This window comes from Ictalurus punctatus, chromosome 1 (genome assembly GCF_001660625.3).
Source record: "Ictalurus punctatus breed USDA103 chromosome 1, Coco_2.0, whole genome shotgun sequence".
NCBI lineage: Eukaryota > Metazoa > Chordata > Actinopteri > Siluriformes > Ictaluridae > Ictalurus > Ictalurus punctatus.
The window spans coordinates 17,209,822-17,227,124 of record NC_030416.2 but is presented as its reverse complement, the minus strand read 5'-3'; the positions used below and the strand labels follow the sequence as shown (position 1 = coordinate 17,227,124).

At 39.9% G+C, this 17,303-nt stretch overlaps 1 protein-coding gene across 1 annotated transcript; it reads right to left on the bottom strand.

The window, feature by feature from the left end:
* Positions 1 to 38: 38 nt before the first annotated feature.
* Positions 39 to 17,297, bottom strand: arhgef5 (Rho guanine nucleotide exchange factor (GEF) 5). The gene is made up of 15 exons (XM_017473362.3): positions 16,950 to 17,297; positions 11,443 to 14,877; positions 10,335 to 10,383; positions 10,126 to 10,178; positions 8,662 to 9,041; positions 8,409 to 8,569; positions 7,477 to 7,629; positions 5,206 to 5,335; positions 4,801 to 4,875; positions 4,615 to 4,704; positions 2,914 to 3,056; positions 2,641 to 2,784; positions 1,541 to 1,611; positions 1,346 to 1,450; positions 39 to 905 (listed from the first exon to the last, which is right to left on the bottom strand). The coding sequence occupies exons 2-15, from the start codon at positions 14,855 to 14,857 to the stop codon at positions 763 to 765; spliced, it is 5,112 nt and encodes a 1,703-aa protein (XP_017328851.2). The 5' UTR covers positions 14,858 to 14,877; positions 16,950 to 17,297; the 3' UTR covers positions 39 to 762.
* Between the last annotated feature and the right edge of the window lie 6 nt (positions 17,298 to 17,303).

The window sequence follows — 17,303 nt, the reverse complement described above, 5'->3', positions numbered from 1 at the left end:
GAATGTGTATGTGTGTGTAAATATAAAATCAGTCCATACAGGATTTTGCAGATTTTTTATTTATTTATTTTGGTGATTGTTGCTGCCAAAATTTTTGCTGAGGTTTTTTTTCAAAATTTGTGATGCAACTTGCAGGCCTGTTTGTGTAATATAGTTAATTCCCACTGTATTAAAAAGGATCCTCCCAATGATGTTCCTATATATCATATAACACACTGCAGAATTGGTTAGAAAATGTTGATTTCTGAAATAAATCCATCTGAGGTACAGCAGTAAGTGAAAGTTTATGCATATTAATGCTGTGCTGGTCAGTGTAAAGAGGATGTTGACATACTTGTTCCTCAAGAATGTGCATTGCTCTAAATACAACACTGGTTTATAAACATACTCCATCTTCTGTACAAGTGAAACATGTATACTGTGTCCCATGACCTCTGTGTGTCAGACACCATGGACACATTTTATCCCTAGCACTCAAGCACCAGGGGTATAGAAATGTTGCCTATAAAAATCTATACAATCTTGTTGAAAGAGTCAACTAATTATTGTCCCAAGTTCTCATACTGGAAATAACAGTTCACATTCAAGGTTCCAGCAATACCTTAATGTAGGGTAAAGCCTAGAACAAGTTGAAGATCCCTGATTTTAGTGTCCTGGGAGTGGTAATCATGCCTCTTGAAGAGTTTATTTGCTCATTAGAGTCTCTGAGTGTTGAGTGGAGATTTAAGACACGCTGGCTCAAATCAGACGCTTGCAAACACTTCACGCCGTGGCTGTTGCAGTTGTGATCTTCAGCGTGTCTATCAGGTTGCGCTGACGAACCTTTTCACTCACTATTGTTTCCAGGTGAGAATCGGGAACCCATCCGCGATGCCTGTCTGATAGACGCGTTCCCTCCACCCAGCCTTCAGAAAGAGAAGGCAGTCATTAATACATTCATTAATTCATCCATCTGTTCGTTCATTTTCGGCTACCACTTTATCCAAAATATTTGGGAAAAAATAATGGATTAATGGATTAATCCAGTGGAATCTTATTAGATTGTGAAAATTGGCTTCAAAATAAACACCAGACCTGTTTTCTAATCAACAGTCCCTAGGCTAATATTATTGGTGCCCTGCCCATTGCAATGTATTTAAATGTAAAAAAAAAAAAAAAACAAATCAATAAAAATTAGAAGGGATTTAAAAGTGAAACCATTTGATGGTAAATTCCTAAAAAAAAAAATTTTTTTAAAGTGTCTTTTATGTGATAGTGATAAATCTTCCATAACAGGTTTGTAGACAAGAAGAAAGTTTATACTTGACGTATAAACTGGATATGGTAACACTGAACAGATTCTCACCATCACTGCTCTGCTCATGAACCAGCAGGACGTCAGCTTTCTCCAGGCTGAGTTCATCAGGTTGCTGGGCTACAAAGGCTCTGATACACTGCATCTGTGGAATGTCTGTGTAGGAGGAAAGGCAAGATATTTCAGCAAACGGTCTTGCATTGTTTTTATGACACGACTTCCTTTCTGAAAAGAAATGACACATACCCTGTGCGGCATTGAAGTCAATTTCAGGATGAGGGCGAGAGAGCGCAGAGATCCAGCGCAGTTTATCAGCCCTGCAGAAACAAGGAGATGGAATATCGTCAGATGTAATATACCCTAGCACATTATTTAATATCTTGTATATATTTCAATACCTTGCTCACACTTTCATCTGAAAATAAACCTATTGTATTATACAGTGCTAGCAACTATAAAGTATCGTGCATATTTGGTCCAGTCTGTCCATCCATCCATTTTCTGTACTGCTTATCCTGTACAGGGTCACAGGGTCACTGCAACTCTGAAGATGCACGACAAATGTGCTAACCACTAAGCCACCATGCCCCTTTGGTCTAGTCTATTAAAAACAAAATGAATGAATAAGCATTAAAGGAAGAATCCACCTTGAATGACTTAGAATTAAGATGATTTATTTTGTAATTCATTTCTTTCCTTGACATGTTGGTCTATTTTCAGTTTGGTTAGTGGTTTCCTACTTTACCCACAATGCCATTTGACCTGCTGATAGAGGTGCAAGTGAATGTAGCCCTTGCTTCATCTCTACCTAAAGAGATTGATGCAGCGGCACTTTACTCTGTCCAGATGTCTCACCTTCTTACCTGTACCCTCTGCTCAAACAGATCAGCTTCCTGAGCTTCAACTTTCATCATCTCATATGTTGCTAACTAGGCACTCAGCCATAACTTAACGCAAATGTGCCTTTTGAAACTAGAACTTTAAATCTAATGCTTGTTGTCTCCACAACGTCTGCGCGGGATTTTTCATTAATATGACAATAAATGTTGCTGGAAAATGGAGAGTAAGAAAAGAAGCTTTTTAACTGCTAACAGCAAAACCTGTTAACATTTATATGTGAGATTGTTGAAATTGTTTCTCCTGTTAAACGACACTGTAACTGAGCTACTAATGCCCCCCCCCACCCCCAAACATGACATCAGCATGCCAGACTCGTCCTAAATTCTTGGGGGGAAACAAAAAATACAACACCAACCAACAAATTAGTATCAGAATGACTATATTTCAATATTAAAACATTTAATGAGTTTCAGGGAGTTTTTTTTTTACACAGTGCACACACTCACTGTGTTTCTGATCGTAGTAGGAGGGCTCTTTGTGCCATGTGCAGACGGAAGAGATTCTTCTGTAGTGAATGAAGCTTGACTCTGCAGTTTTCAGCTCTCAGCTCTGTTACAGGAGCGTGATCAATCACTGTAAACCGACCGCCTCTACAAAAACAGAACACACAGTAGTGTATTACTTGTAACAGGTTAGTGGATAATGTGTTACACAGTGTGTATACATTAATGTATTTTATTTATATGAAATTTGAAAGAAAGATAGATTTTGAAACTTACTCTTTGGGTAATGAGAGAAGCAAATAGTCATTGAAGAGGTGTATATAGACACCTCTCTCTTTCTCCTTTAATGTGAAGTCTCTTAGCTCTGAGACTAGACCCTCTTTCACCAGCCTTCGTGACTGACTGATCAGTGGCAGAGTCTGATACACACATATACATATACACTTTATAGCCAAAAGTATGTAGATCCAAGACAATCACACCCTTATGTGTTTCTTCCTCAAACTGTTGCGACAAACGTGGAAACACACAATTGTATAGGATGCCTTTGTATGCTGTATCGTTATAGTTTCCCTTCACTGGAACTAAGAGGCTGAAACCTGTTCCAGCATGACAATGCCCCTGTGCACAAATAAAATCCATGAAGACATGGTTATCCAAGGTTGTTGTGGAAGATCTCAAGTGTCTTGCACAGAGCCCTAACATCAACCCCACTGAACAGAGTTGGGATGAACTGGAACACTGACTGAACCCCAGGCCTCCTCAACCAACATCGGTGCCCAACCTCACTAATGCTCTTGTGGCTGAATGGACACAAATCCCCACCGCCACACCTCAAGGCCAAGTGGAAAGGCTTTTCAGGAGACTGGAGGTTATTATAACAGTAAAGTAGGACTAAATCATAATAGATGTATATCATAATGTTCAACAAGCACATATGGGTGTGCTGGTCAGGTGTCCAAATACTTTTGGCAATACAATGTTTATTGACATATTTCTTTTATGCTTATTTTTGTCTTCAAAAATCTTGACTTCACAAAATGATTTTTACCTGTATATGAGATGACGTGTATATAATATATTATTATTATTATTATTATTATTATTATTATTATTACTATATATTGAAGTATAAAGTCAATACAATGAACAAAATGTAAAATGACTATATAGAAGTAAATGGAAAAAACAACAATATGACATACAATAAACAAAAGAAATCAATAATAATAAATAAAAAATAAATAAATAATAGCAATTTCTGCCAATTCATAAGGCTGCAAAAATAGCATTATGGGTACTAGCCTCACAGACATAATTATTAAATTGAATAAAGTAATGAATTTAAGAGAATCCTTTAAACTGTATTAGTGTGTATTGCTGGAATAGACATGAAAATTGACTGTATTCACTGATACTGATATATCCCAGTGTCAGCCACACTGAGATGTTTAGTAATGTATTGTTTTTCAGGTACAGTAAATGTGGCACATGGCAAAGTGATTTTAAAACAGTTCAGAAAGTACAATCTATTTATACAGTGAGCTCTTTGGTCCTTAGCTATAGTCACTAACGCTGCTTCAATACCATTTTTACTCAAAATGGCAGAAATATTAAGAGAATCTGGCAACTAATGCCTAGCACTATGTTCAATATGGTAAATAAGAGGCTAAAGCAATGAGCCTATATGTAAAAGAATGCAAGATCCAGGGCATACAGTGGATTTAATTTGAAAAACCCCTGTATGTTGTTCAGGTTTATAATACTGAAATGGTCTAAAATATTTCAGAGTATCAGGGTTCCAGTTTTTATGCCACCCCTAATATATCAGTTATGATCTTTTCATCATTCCTTGCACTTTGGCAACACCACACAGTGCATTTTTTGTAAACCTTTTACCAACTGATGTTTTACTGTTAGGTCATAGTATAAAACTTCCATGTATGTAAAAATGAACCATGGGAGGCTCACACTGACCTTGCACTCAAAGTCCACCTTCGCGTTGAGGGACACCAGTGATTCAATGTTCTTCATCTGAGATATACTGTCATTACTGTCTTGAATCATCTGTACAGGAGATGAAGAATAACCGATTAACCCCTACAGTGTGTGTGTGTGTGTGGGTGTGTGTGTGTGTGTGTGTGTGTGTGTGTGTGTGTTTACCTTCTCCAGTAATTTCATGGCTTTAATTGCCTGTGCCTCATCCACTGTCTTAGGAGCTGTTCTCTTTACGATATTCTACCGGATAGAGCAAGTGCAGGAAAGAAAGTGAAATAAAAATGTGACTTACAAAGTGAAGTAATATGTTTTTTAAAAAGTACAGCCTGGATAGAGTTCAACATTTGCATTTGGCATGCAGTATTTGTTTATTAATTAAATCATTTATTTAGATTTAACACTCTGAAATGTTTTTATAGCACAGTTTTATAAGGCTGAGCTCATTGATCTCAGTTCAGTTGTCCTTTGTAAGAATAGTATGACTATGTTAGGCTATTGCAATGAGACGTTTCAAATAAGACAAAGAAAAGAGAGGCGATGACACGCATGTGATTTAGTGAGATAGAGTACCTGTACTAGCAGTTTAAGCCGAGTAATTCTCTGGAATGGGAGGATGAGGAAGGAGCGTAAAGGAAGTCTCTGGCACTTGGGACTTTGCTCCAACTTTTCCACAATGTGGCGAAATCCAGTATTCTCATTCCTGTAAAAGAGACCATGGGGTAAGAGATTAAAATGAGAGCGGCAAAGAAGTAAAGAATAAAAACCACAGCAGTGCTATGCTGGTTATTTGTGTGGTAGCTGGGAAAAACCCATCACATCATTCAATTTTGATATTTTGCACTATATACTGTGTATAGTTCTGAAAATGACATGCTTTTCTGTTTCTCTTTTGCATGTATCTCAGCCACAAGTAAAGTTGTAGCATTGTAAAGTCTGGTTAAACCCAAAAGTGAAAAGGAAAAGCATTCAACTATTCCACTGCACTTCAGGACATTTTTGGCAACCAGTTTCCAACAAACTAATTAATGTGTTACATTCAGCATATGAAAAATTCACACTCAGCTTATATGGTTTTAGACATCTATAGGCAAACCCATTGTTTTTAACCACGACATTTGTGAAACTGGCTTCTGAGCTGATGTGGTCTTTTTGCAAAAAAATCCTAGGCAAGATTAAAAATAAATGAAGCACTTGGCCCCCAGGGACAATTCCACCATTTCACGTGTTTTCATTATCCCTGATTGATTAGTGCCCTATTTATGTTGCCTGTTGGTCTTCTTTAGTTGATGGAGCATTAATTGAAACAAGATTATATTTGTGGTTGGTCCTTTTATATTTGTTATTGTTTTTGTTTATGCACTGTGTTTTGATTACTTAGTACTTTTTCTTAGAGTTTCTTTCCTAGTTTTACTAAGTTTCTGATAGGCCTGGTACCTAGTGTGTTTATTCCTCATGTTTGTTTTCCTGAGCCTGTTCCCTGTGTCTGTCTGCAAATAAAGAAGTTCTACATTTTGTATCTGCCTCCATGGACTCGCATCATGACACATGGATGCAGCAGAACTTCAGCGCTGTCTTGGGAGAGGATTTTGGCTCTTGAGGTGAGGCGGAGACGTCTTAAGAGCCCGTTCACTAACAGGAGGGACATTTTGGGGCAGTATGATAAACTGAACTAGGAGTGGGTTTGAGCTCAGAGTTGGAGGCTCTCCGCTACCCTCTCACCCCACCCACTTAGATCGTCAGCCCTCCCACATCCCCCACCCCACCAGCTGAGGATGCCTCTCTACTTCTGTGTTCTGATGAGGACGTCGCTCTGCTTCTGTGTTCCACTGAGGACGCCTCTTGGCTTCCATGTTCCACTGAGGACACCTCTCTGCTTCCGTGTTCCACTGAGGATGTCGCTCTGCTTCCGTGTTCCATTGAGGATGCCTCTCTGCTTCCGTGTTCCACTGAGGATGCCTCTCTGCTTCCGTGTTCCGCTGAGGATGCCTCTCTGCTTCCGTGTTCCGCTGAGGACATCGATCTGCTTCCGTTTTGCCCTCCTGCCTTTCCCAGCTGGTGTATTTAACCACCCACCCACCCCTGTTGGCGGCACAGCGCTGCTCCCTTGCTCGGCTGGGGATGTTGCTCTGCCTCCTGTCTCAGCTGAGGACGTCACTCCTTCCCCTTGCTCAGCCTCCTTTTTTTCCATCGTCATCACTCCCCCCTCTGGCCTCGCCGTGGTCGTCACTCCCCCCTCTGGCCTCGCCATCATTGTAGCTTCCACCTCAGGCCTTGCTGCAGTTGCTTCTTTAAGTCCCTCTGACTGGTGGCGCTTCAGGAGCTGTGCCTTGGGGAGGTCTCTATCATGGCCCCCAGGGACAACTCCACCTTTGGCCACTGGAGGGCCCCCTGACTGCCCTTGCAGAACTCCTTCTGCTGTCTTCTTCCATTTCGTGTCTCAACCATTCTCATGTGTTTTGTTTGTGTTTCGGCCTCTCATGTTTGTTGTTTTTATGCACTGTATTTTGATTATTTAGTACTTTTACTTTGGGTTTATTTTCTAGTTCCTATGCTTCTGATAATGCTGGTTCCTATTGTGTCTTTCCTTGTGTTTGTTTTCGTGACAGTTTCCCTGAGTCTGTTTCCTGTGCCTGTCTACAATAAAAAAGTTCTGCATATGCATCCGCCTATAAAGTTGAAGTGTCAAAGTATTTTATAGGCAGAAACCCACGATCCCCCCCTTTTTGGCCATTTGCCAGAATTCACAGACACAACAGCCAATGGGTTTTCCCAGACATCCAATCAGTTGTCCCAGACTGCCACACATTTAAACTCTAAAGTATCTACATGGATGAAGCTCACATTAATCTTTGATATGTCTTGTCTTGGTATGACTGGTTGGTGAGGTAGGGTACATAGACTGCTCGGAATCGTGAACAGTGTTTGATGATGATGTCACACACGGTAAAGCGCATTATGTCACTTTCCACAATTTCCTCCAGCTGAGAGAAGAAGCTGCACAACACAATAGAATTAGAGATTAGAAAAGAGTAAACAAAATAATGAACAAAATCTTGTAGAGAACAGATTCATTTACTGTGAGGATATCAGTATTACATCACTATCAGCCAATACCAGAAACCTTCTCAATTCTAAAGCTCTAAATTCATCCTTTCAGAGATGGGACTACTTTTTCTTACGGAAGAATTCATGTTTATGCTTTACCGGTAGACATATTAACATAGTATAGGCTCAGTTTTTGCCTTTCAGATGAATAGCAAAGCCTTCAAGAAGGTGAAAGTGTCTGGATTTATTTATTTATTTATTTATTTATTTTTACTGCATTTCTTTAGTGATGGAAGGTTGGATAAAAGTACATACGAGCAGTTTTGATAACAGTGTCATGTCTGTTTCATCCACAACTATTATTAGAGTATAATGGCCATAGTTCTGAATTCATTTCCTTAGATGTCCTTGTTTTGAAATAAAGAATTTACCATTTTGATAACTCAGAATTATAAGATCCTATCTCACTGAGGTTTTTTATTTTTTATTTTGCTAAAACGAGTTCATGTTTCAGTTTAATTCTTGACATGCCGCTGAATATTTTACACCAAAGTACTGCTTAAAAGTATAATAAATAAAGTCGAAATGTTAGGGTTAGATTAAAAGTTGCATATGCTTCAAGCTTATGGATGGTTATGGAGTATTAACCAATAGTGCACTGATTCAATGAATGCAATCTTCATGCTGAACCACGAGCACCCTTATGGCATAGTAATGCTCAATCTTACCTGTGACTGATGGCTCTGACATCACTGAGTTTAGAAAACAGCCAGTTTTTGTCTTGTGAAGTCAAGAGGATGTTGAGCTGTTTGCACTTGACAAAGTGCTCTACTACAATGTCCAGACTGCTGCAGTACGATGACTCAGATGTCACCACTTCAAATCTCACCTACAACAGACAACAGGTGATCAAATTTTTGCTTTGTAAACCAGGAGATAACTCTAATCCAACCTTGCACTTGGACTACAGCAGTACAGTACCTCCTGTAAGCGTCTCTCATCCTCGCTGAGGTGTTTGAGATCAGGGTTGCTCCTAACTCCGGGCAGGTCCTGCCACAGCATGGGCGAGGAGGAAAACGACATGGACAGCCGAGGTGATGGGGGCCTCTGAGGAGTGTCATGAGGTATGGCCAACAACACACTCCCACTGGAGAAAGAGTTTGTATGGGATATGGAATGGGGGTGAAGCACAGGAGGAAGAGATGGGAGGGGCCGGCGAGCCAGAATAGGAGAATGAGATGGAGATGAGGATGCTGGGAAAGAATGGATGTCCCCAGACACAGAGCTAGCATCAGAATGAGACTGATGAATGAGCTCCCTGTTCTGGACCACCTCGCTGTACTGCTGATACAACTGGGCATCTGAAAGAGACATAAATACATGAGGCCTTGGTTTAGTAAATAATTTAAGTAAACAGGGACCTTATTAAAGTCTCATGGATTATTTGACTTTGAATAACAAAATGACTGACATATAAAGCACACTCAGTGATGCAACATGTTCAGGCAACACTATTGCATAGAAACAATGACAAATTCAACACAGACCAGTTAGAATTCAAGTGCAACTCAACAGCTGTTGTGCAGGTTTACATGCACAAACCTGCCCATACTGAGGAAAGAGAAACAAGCACACAACTCAAGGACTCTTCTTTTCAACAAATATAAACACAAAAAAAGTAAAAAATAAAAATAAAAAAAAAGTTCTGTTGGTGCTATTTTTAAATATACATTTATACTCCACTTCAGCTATGGAAACAGTTACATATCAGCAATTCCTTGGGGTATGTGCACATATTTGGCTAATTAGCCAGAGTTTATTCTCACAGAAATGTTCATGAATAAAAACGGGTGGTATTTAATGTGCACATCTGTGTGGGCCAAATTATATTGTACCTTAAAACGTGCTCTCCTAGCCTATAATTCCCCTCTGCAAACAGATATACAGGTAGAGTTTAGGGTAGAATATAACCTACAATATTAAACTTCTATGGTCTTTTACATTTCCATGTAAAACAACACAAAACTATTACGCAATAATAATATAAGAAGAAGTGGAGGTGTGTAACTATCCATATTTCACTGGAATTTGGAAAGATGAATCATCTCAGCTCTGTAGGAAAGTGACAGATCAGCTCTCTGGGGGCCAGAAGTGCTTGTGTCAGAAGGCACAGCACAAAATACAACTTGACGCATCTGCAAAATGGGACACTCCTACTAAATTCATTCTGAATTAAATGCATCACAGGGGTGGGAAAAAGTTTAGTACATCAAACAGCACTTCCTATTACTTCACACCATTTTGTACTGACTTCCCACTTTTTTGTGAAAGCCTCCCTCAAGTGAATGTGTATGTGGAAAAGGACATACTTTGCGTGAAGCCTCGTGCACATGGCACAAACATTTTTTTATATCTGGCCCTATAGCCAAAAGTAAACAAACTCACTGTAATATTTTGATTTCCTCATTTTTGTCCTGCTAAGTGTTTCTTTACCAGACCTGGAAGAGATAGAGAAACGAGTTATATATAATAAGAGCCAAGATGGACAGATGAATAGACAGGTGAACAGATGAATTCCTCAAAGTAAAACACATTCACACCAATAATTTCTCATCAAATTTCATTTAATTCACTGATATAGAAGATTTACTTGCCTCAAATCTAAGTCATTCCATGTGCTACTCAGATCGTCATATTCATCATCTGCACAAGAGAATTATGGCAGAATTTACCACTAGACATCATACAACAAAGAATAATAGCATTGCCAGTATCAATAAAGTGATACTATCAATAGTATGTAGTAGTAACACCGTGAATGTAGCTTAACACAGACAATTATGACAATTCAGTGACTGGTTCAGTAAACGTGCCTTCAAATGAGATGATTTGTTCAAGATTAGTAAATTAAAGCAAGGCAGCTGTGTTGCAGACAGTCTCAAACTGAGTGATCTCGATTAGTATCATGTGCCACACCTAAACTATCCTAGAGATCTCAGACCTGAATGCAGTGCACTTGCTTTGTCAGGTTTAGACTATCTACATTGTGAGTCATCTTGAGGCCACTGTCAACAAACCAAAGTATCCAATCTTTACTCAATATTAATAGTCCATTTTCATGCAATAGAAGCAGAGTACCTGCAATCACTTAAGGAAATGTGATGCCCACTGGAGCTGCTTTATGAAAATGATTTTATCTTGGTAAATGCCGTCATATGTCACGATTAATACACATCTGAAATACTACAGGTTGTTAAGTGAGATCCAAATCTTGGAAGAGATTTTTTAATTATTTTTCTTTGTAAAATCAACCATGATGACGCTTCATTTATCATGAAAACCTCTTGATGATTACACATGTATCCTAAAATATAAGCTTGTTCATTTATAAAATAGAACTCTCAGTGGGGTTTGGGTTTAGTGACTTCTACCTGTGACGCAAAGCGTTTCACTCGGGAAAAAGCAGAAGAACCTTAAAATGGTTTTATTTTTTAAAAATGTAAGCGCATTATTTGTTGGTGTTCTATGCTTCAGTCTCTTGTTTCCCTGAGCTTGCTTGACCTGATAACTTGATATATATTTTGCAAAACAGCAAAAAAATAAAGATGTTTCTTTACAAGAGCTTTATGCCCTAAACAAAAATGTGTAATAAAAGTGTTTAAAAGTGTCTTTACTGATTTAAACCCTGTAAGAATCCAAACTGCACACTTTTAAAACATATTCAAATGACATCCTCCCAGTTTACATCCAGCCTCCTCTCACCTGTTTTGAAGACTCGGGTTCTGCGGTCTCTTCCGATTCCTACTCCCTCCTCCTCCTCTTCATTCACTTTTTGTATTGTCTTTCGGAACCCAGTCCTCCTTCCCCATACTTCACTCCCCAATTCTTTGAAGCTGTTAGAGCCTAGAATGTTCCACTTTGCTTTTTTCTTCGTTTTTTTCTCATTCTTACTGCTTCCCTCCTTGTCTGTCTCATTATCAGAAGAGAGACTGTGCAGGTCTGGACTGGTGGAGAGTACATACGATTCTTCTTCTCCCTCCGACTGCCCCTCTACCTGTAAGAGAATTTCATTTTCTGCCAGTGTGTCCTCTGGTTTGTAATGCACTAACTCAGGGTCTATGCATTTTCTGTCGTGATTGTGCTTGCGGGGTTTCTGGACAATGCCATACAGGGGTGAGTCTCCATGACTTTCAGTCTCAGCTGGAGCTCCATCACCTGCCTGCTCAGTAAGCATGCTTGGCTGAGGGACGATAAGGGTCCCATCCTCAGTAGAACCCAAGATCTCGCTGAGCACATTCTTAGCCCATTTGACATGTGGAGCAGCAGAGAAGCGCCTCGTATCTTCTGCCCTCTCTGGCTCCTCTAAATGGCAACTACTTTGCAGTTCATTTTGTTCTTCCACTTGGATTTCTCCATCTGTCATTTTCATCTGAGCATTTCCATGATCCTCAATCTGAGTCAATGTCTCAATAGATTCTGTTTGGCAGGGTTCAGTGTCTTTTTCTGCAATTATATCACCACTAATTACCAAGTCCTCTGATGGGGTAACTTCTTTGGTCATTTGGTGAGATTCTGTATTATCACATTTAGAGTCATGGCTGCTTGACATGTCCTCCTCAGACACACTGAGGCCATGGTTTGTGCTCGTGCTTTCTGCCTCTGTGTCTCTGTTTGGTGCTTCATCCTGATCACCACCAACACCACCCATTTCCGAAGATAAGTCCTGACTGGTCTCCTCCTGCTCCATGTGATCCAAGAGTGGGTTTTGGTTGAATCCTGACCTGGGAAGAATTTGACCAACCACACAAAAGACAGTGACTGCGTGGTCACTTCTCTCTTTGGTCATTCTGGTTTCAATCTCTCCCTCATTTTGGTGGGTGCTTGTGGGTGACAGCCTAGCTAGATCCTCTCTATCTCCACCAGCCCAGAATTCTGTACAATCCTCAAACCTCTCCGCCTCTGTCTCGTCTTCTTCTGCACCACTGGACACAGTCACAAAACCATCATCTCCTGATGTCACTTTGTCCTGCCATTCTTCGCAGGCTCCTTCACTTCCCTCTTCACCCTCAGAGTTAACAAATCTATCGCTCCCTTGCTCTTCCTCTCTGTCACTCCCCTCCATGTTATCAGACACATGTTCTGCCTCCATCTGGTAGGGCACATCTAACCAAGCTTCATTATCAAAGACCATCTCATCACTTACTATCATTTCTTCCAAATTCTCAGTATCAACATCCTTCATAAGCTCAGCGGCACTATCTAGTTCCCTGTGCCTGTCTTCCAGCAATATTGTTACTCCTCCATTCTTCCTTTCTGTTGACATGTCTGTGGACATTTCTTCTTCACCTCTTGATGTCTTTTGCTCTTTGTATCTCTGTGCATATCTCTCCCTGGCTTGTTCTCTCTCTTTAAAGTCTCCCTGTAATGACTCTGTTCTCTCTCTTCCTGATCCAGGCTCCAGCCACATTTTCCTGCGTGGTCTCATTTTGCGCGCAGATTTTTCTCTTTCTTTCTCTCTTTCCATCTCAGTTTCCTCTTTTTCAGAGCCTTCTCTTACCTCTTCTTTCTTTAGCCCCCATGCTGTATGCTGTACTTCTTCACTTCTCTTTTTCTCCCCGTCACTCTCAGAAGCTCTCATTCTCTCTTCAAAGCTATCTTTAATTCTCTTTTGATGGTCACCCACTACATCACTTCCTGGCATCCACTCTCTGCTTCTTTGGGCTTCCTCCTGTATCTTCCTGTCTGACTCCCTCTGTGTTTGACTACTTCTTCCTGTCGTTTCTTCCTCATAACAGTTTCGTCTCTGTCTGCCAGCCCATTCCGGATACGTGTCCATCTCCCTCTCTGCAGGAGGTCTGCGTGTTCTCTCTCTCTCATACTCCCTCCTCATTCTTTCATTTAATTCTTTTTCTCTTCTTCTATCTTCAGTGCCCCTTAATCGGTCCCTCTGTCCATCTGGTCCTCTCTCTTCTCTGGGCCAATCCCGCTCTCTTACGTCTCTCTCTCTGTATCTTTCCATCATCCCTTCTTTATTCCCTTCCCTCTTGTTAAATCGCAAAGCTGTTTCTTTCTCCTTTCTTCTCTCTCTTTCCTTCTGCCTTTCCACCTCCCTGCGCCGCTCTTTTTCTGTCAATTTGATGATGGTTGTTCCTTTTTCATTGTCTAGCTCAAGCCTAGCATCAAGTCTGGTTGTCACAGCATCCTCCTCCCTTGTTACCTGTCTCTCCTTTTCCCCATCCGTATCACCCTCACTCTTTGTGTATCTGTGTCTCTCTTTCTGCACTCCCCTCCTCCTTCCATCTCTCTCCTCTCTGTCTGAAAAGTTCTCTCTTTCTTTCATTATAATTCTTGTTGGTTGTAGAGACTCAAACCGGTCTTCTCTGTCTCTGGGTCTGTCTCGAACTTGGTCTTTTTCTCGTCTTTTTGAGATCTGTTGGTCACTGCCACTGACCTCTGTGTATTTCTCTACTCTTCTTTCCCTCTTACCAGGGTCCCACCTTATTCGGTCTAAATCCACCTCCTCTAATCTTCTTCCTGCATTTCTTTTCATCTCTTCCTTTAATCTTCTTCTCTCAATCTCTCTCTGCCTTTCCATTTCTCTGTACCTCTGGGTATCTTTGTCAGCCCTTTTGGCTCGTTCTCTTTCTCTCTCTCTTTCAATTTCAATCATGTTTAATTCCCTCAACCTACCAGTACCTATCTCCACCAATTTCTCACTATTCAGATCAACAGAATGTCTCGTTCTTCTTTCTCTTTCATTACTTTGTCTCATAGTCCTGGGGAAAGTGTCTCCCTTCTCTCTTTCTCTGTACTCTTCATGCTGTTGTATAGAGCTAACTCGTCCATTTGTATATCTGCCCTCCTCTCTCCTTCGGTCCCTTTCTCTCAAGTTCATTTCGTCTGCTCTACCTTTAAATTGAGCAAATCTCTCCCTTTCTCTGTGGTCTTGTTCCACATCCCTCCTTCCCTCTCTTGGTCTGTCTTGTATTCTGTCCATCGCTCTAGCTCTCCAGTCTTCCCCTCCCCTCTCTCGTTCAACTTGGATTTTTGGACCAGCTTGAGGTCTGGTCTCACAACTTATCCACTCATTTGATTGACTGCCCCTGTCAGGAGTAGCTGGGCTGCGTGGCAGTTGTAAAGAATCCTCGAGGGTCCGATTTGTGCGTTTGGTTCCCATGGCAACATAATTTAGACAACCTGTCAGGGATAATTATATTTACTGACATTCACTGTTTGTTTATTGTTGTACGTATGTTAAACTGAATATTGATTTAACTACTATGTAAAAGTTTTAGAAAAGCAGGTACCAGACACAAAATAACAAAACAGGCACAAGAATATGAAAAGTCTTATGACGAATGTTTCCTAAGCTAATATACAAGGGCATAATATGTGTATATTTAATTAAATTGGTCCAGTTCTTGAATTGAACCGTATAAGAGTTGCAGAATGTGTATGTCTCAAAACGAGCTTTAGATTTCCTAGGAAAATTATGCATTAACGAAAACATCAGCACAACATCCCATTTCAAGAAATGACCACAAATATCTCTATTAAAGCAATGCACAACCCCAATTCCAAAACAATTGGGATGCTGTGTAAAATGTAAATAAAAACAGAATGCAATGATTTGCAAATATCATAAAACCACATGTTATTCACAATAGAACATAGAAAACATATCAAATGTTATAATTAAACTAAGTAAATGTACAATTAAAAAAAAATTATAAGGTAATTTTGAATTTGATGGCCGCAACAGGTCTCAAAAATCTTGGTACGTGGCAACAAAAGGCTGGAAAAGTAAGTGTTACTAAAAAGAAACAGCTGGAGGTTAATTGGCAACAGGTGAGTAACATGACTGGGTATAAAAAGAGTATCTCTGAGAGTCTTTCAGAAGTAAAGCTGGGCAGAGGTTCACCAATCTGCAAAAACTGCGTCTACAATTTGAGGAACAATTTCAGAATAATGTTCCTCAACGTAAAATTGCGAAGACTATGGATATCTCATCAACTACAGTACATAATATCATCAAAAGATTCAGAGAATCTAGAGAAATCTCTGTGCATTAGGGACAAGGGTGACAAGCAATATTACATGCCCATGATCTTCGGGCCCTCAGGCGGCACTGCATTAAAAACAGACATGATTCTGTAATGGAAATCACTGCATGGGCTCAGAAACATCTCCAGAACTCACTGTCTGTGAACACAGTTCACTGTCCCAACCACAAATGCTGGTTAAAGCTCTATCATGCAAAGAAGAAGCCATATGTGAACATGATCCAGAAATGCTGACGTCTTCTCTGGGTCAAAGCTCATTTAAAATGGACCGAGGCAAAGTGGAAAACTGTTCTGTGGTGAGAAAAGTCGAAATTTTAAATTCTTTTTGGAAACCATGGACGCCGTGTCCTCTAAACTAAAGAAGACTAAAGAGAAGATGGACCATCCGGTTTTTATCAGCGCTCAATTCAAAAGCCTGCATCTCTGATGGTATGGCGGTTCATTAGTGCCTATGGAATGGGCAGCTTGCACATCTGGAAAGGTACCATCAATGCTGAAAGGTTTATACAGGTTTTAGAGCAACATATGCTTCCATCCAGATTCCATCCCATTTTACTTCTGACAGACTCTTCCTCTCTAAGATACTGTTTTTATACCCAATCATGTTACTGACCTGTTGCCAATTAAAGTAGCTAGTTACAAAGTGTTCCTCCATCTGTTTCTTTTTAGTAAAATTTACTTTTCCAGCCTTTTGTTGCCCCGTCCCAACTTTTTTGATACGTGTTATGGCCATCAAATTCAAAATTACCTTCTTTTTTTCTTAAAATGATACATTTACTCAGTTTAAACATTCTGTTTTTATTTACGGTTTACAAGTGTTCCAACTTTTTTGGAATTATGTATAACATTATGGCATATTATGTACAGTTAGTAAATTTGTTCACTTTGTCAGGACCACAATCCAATCCATACCAAGAACCATTTAAAAACATCTTATACCTTACATTTTAAAGTAATATACCTTAGTACAACCAATTACTTCACTTTAATTAAACTAACAATGTAAGGCCACTGAAAATAATCATCAACAACGAAAATGTTAACATGGCTGACAATGTTATGAGTAAATCAAAGTTGATATGCCAACAGCACTGCTAACTTCAGTCACATGGAAGCATTTACTTATCAGTCTTTGAGTCAATCACAGTTTGGTCAGTTTTAGAATGTAAAAGGAAAAATGTTAAGGACTTTTCACATAAATCTCACCTTAGCAGTGTCTTTGGGGAAAAACAGTGTTCTCCTTCTCCTACTTTCCCTCTCTCACCGAAGAACTAACAGGAATTGCACAACACACAAATGTTCCACATACCTGCGCGTGCTCACTGAGTGGATCAGTGTGGAGAGTGAGATAAATGTTTTACTGATAATCTTGATTGACCTACATCTTTCTTAACTCATTCTGTTCTTCAAAATCATAAGCTCCAAATGTTTACTCCACTGACAGAAGTTTTTCGACGCGTTCCACTCTGTCAGGGTTCCTTCCCCTCCTCCCTCCTCAAATTCCCAAACAAGTCTGAACAGAGAGACATGGATCCTCCCTCTTCTTCCTTCTTACTTTCT

Excerpts from the sequence above, each read along its gene's own strand:
- arhgef5 (XM_017473362.3), bottom strand. The coding sequence starts at position 14,857 with ATGGGAACCAAACGCACAAATCGGACCCTCGAGGATTCTTTACAACTG. Across the intron at positions 10,384-11,442 it reads AACCCGAGTCTTCAAAACAG|ATGATGAATATGACGATCTG; the intron begins GTGAGAGGAGGC and ends TCTCTTGTGCAG. Across the intron at positions 5,336-7,476 it reads AAGACATATCAAAGATTAAT|GAATGAGAATACTGGATTTC; the intron begins GTGAGCTTCATC and ends TCTCTTTTACAG.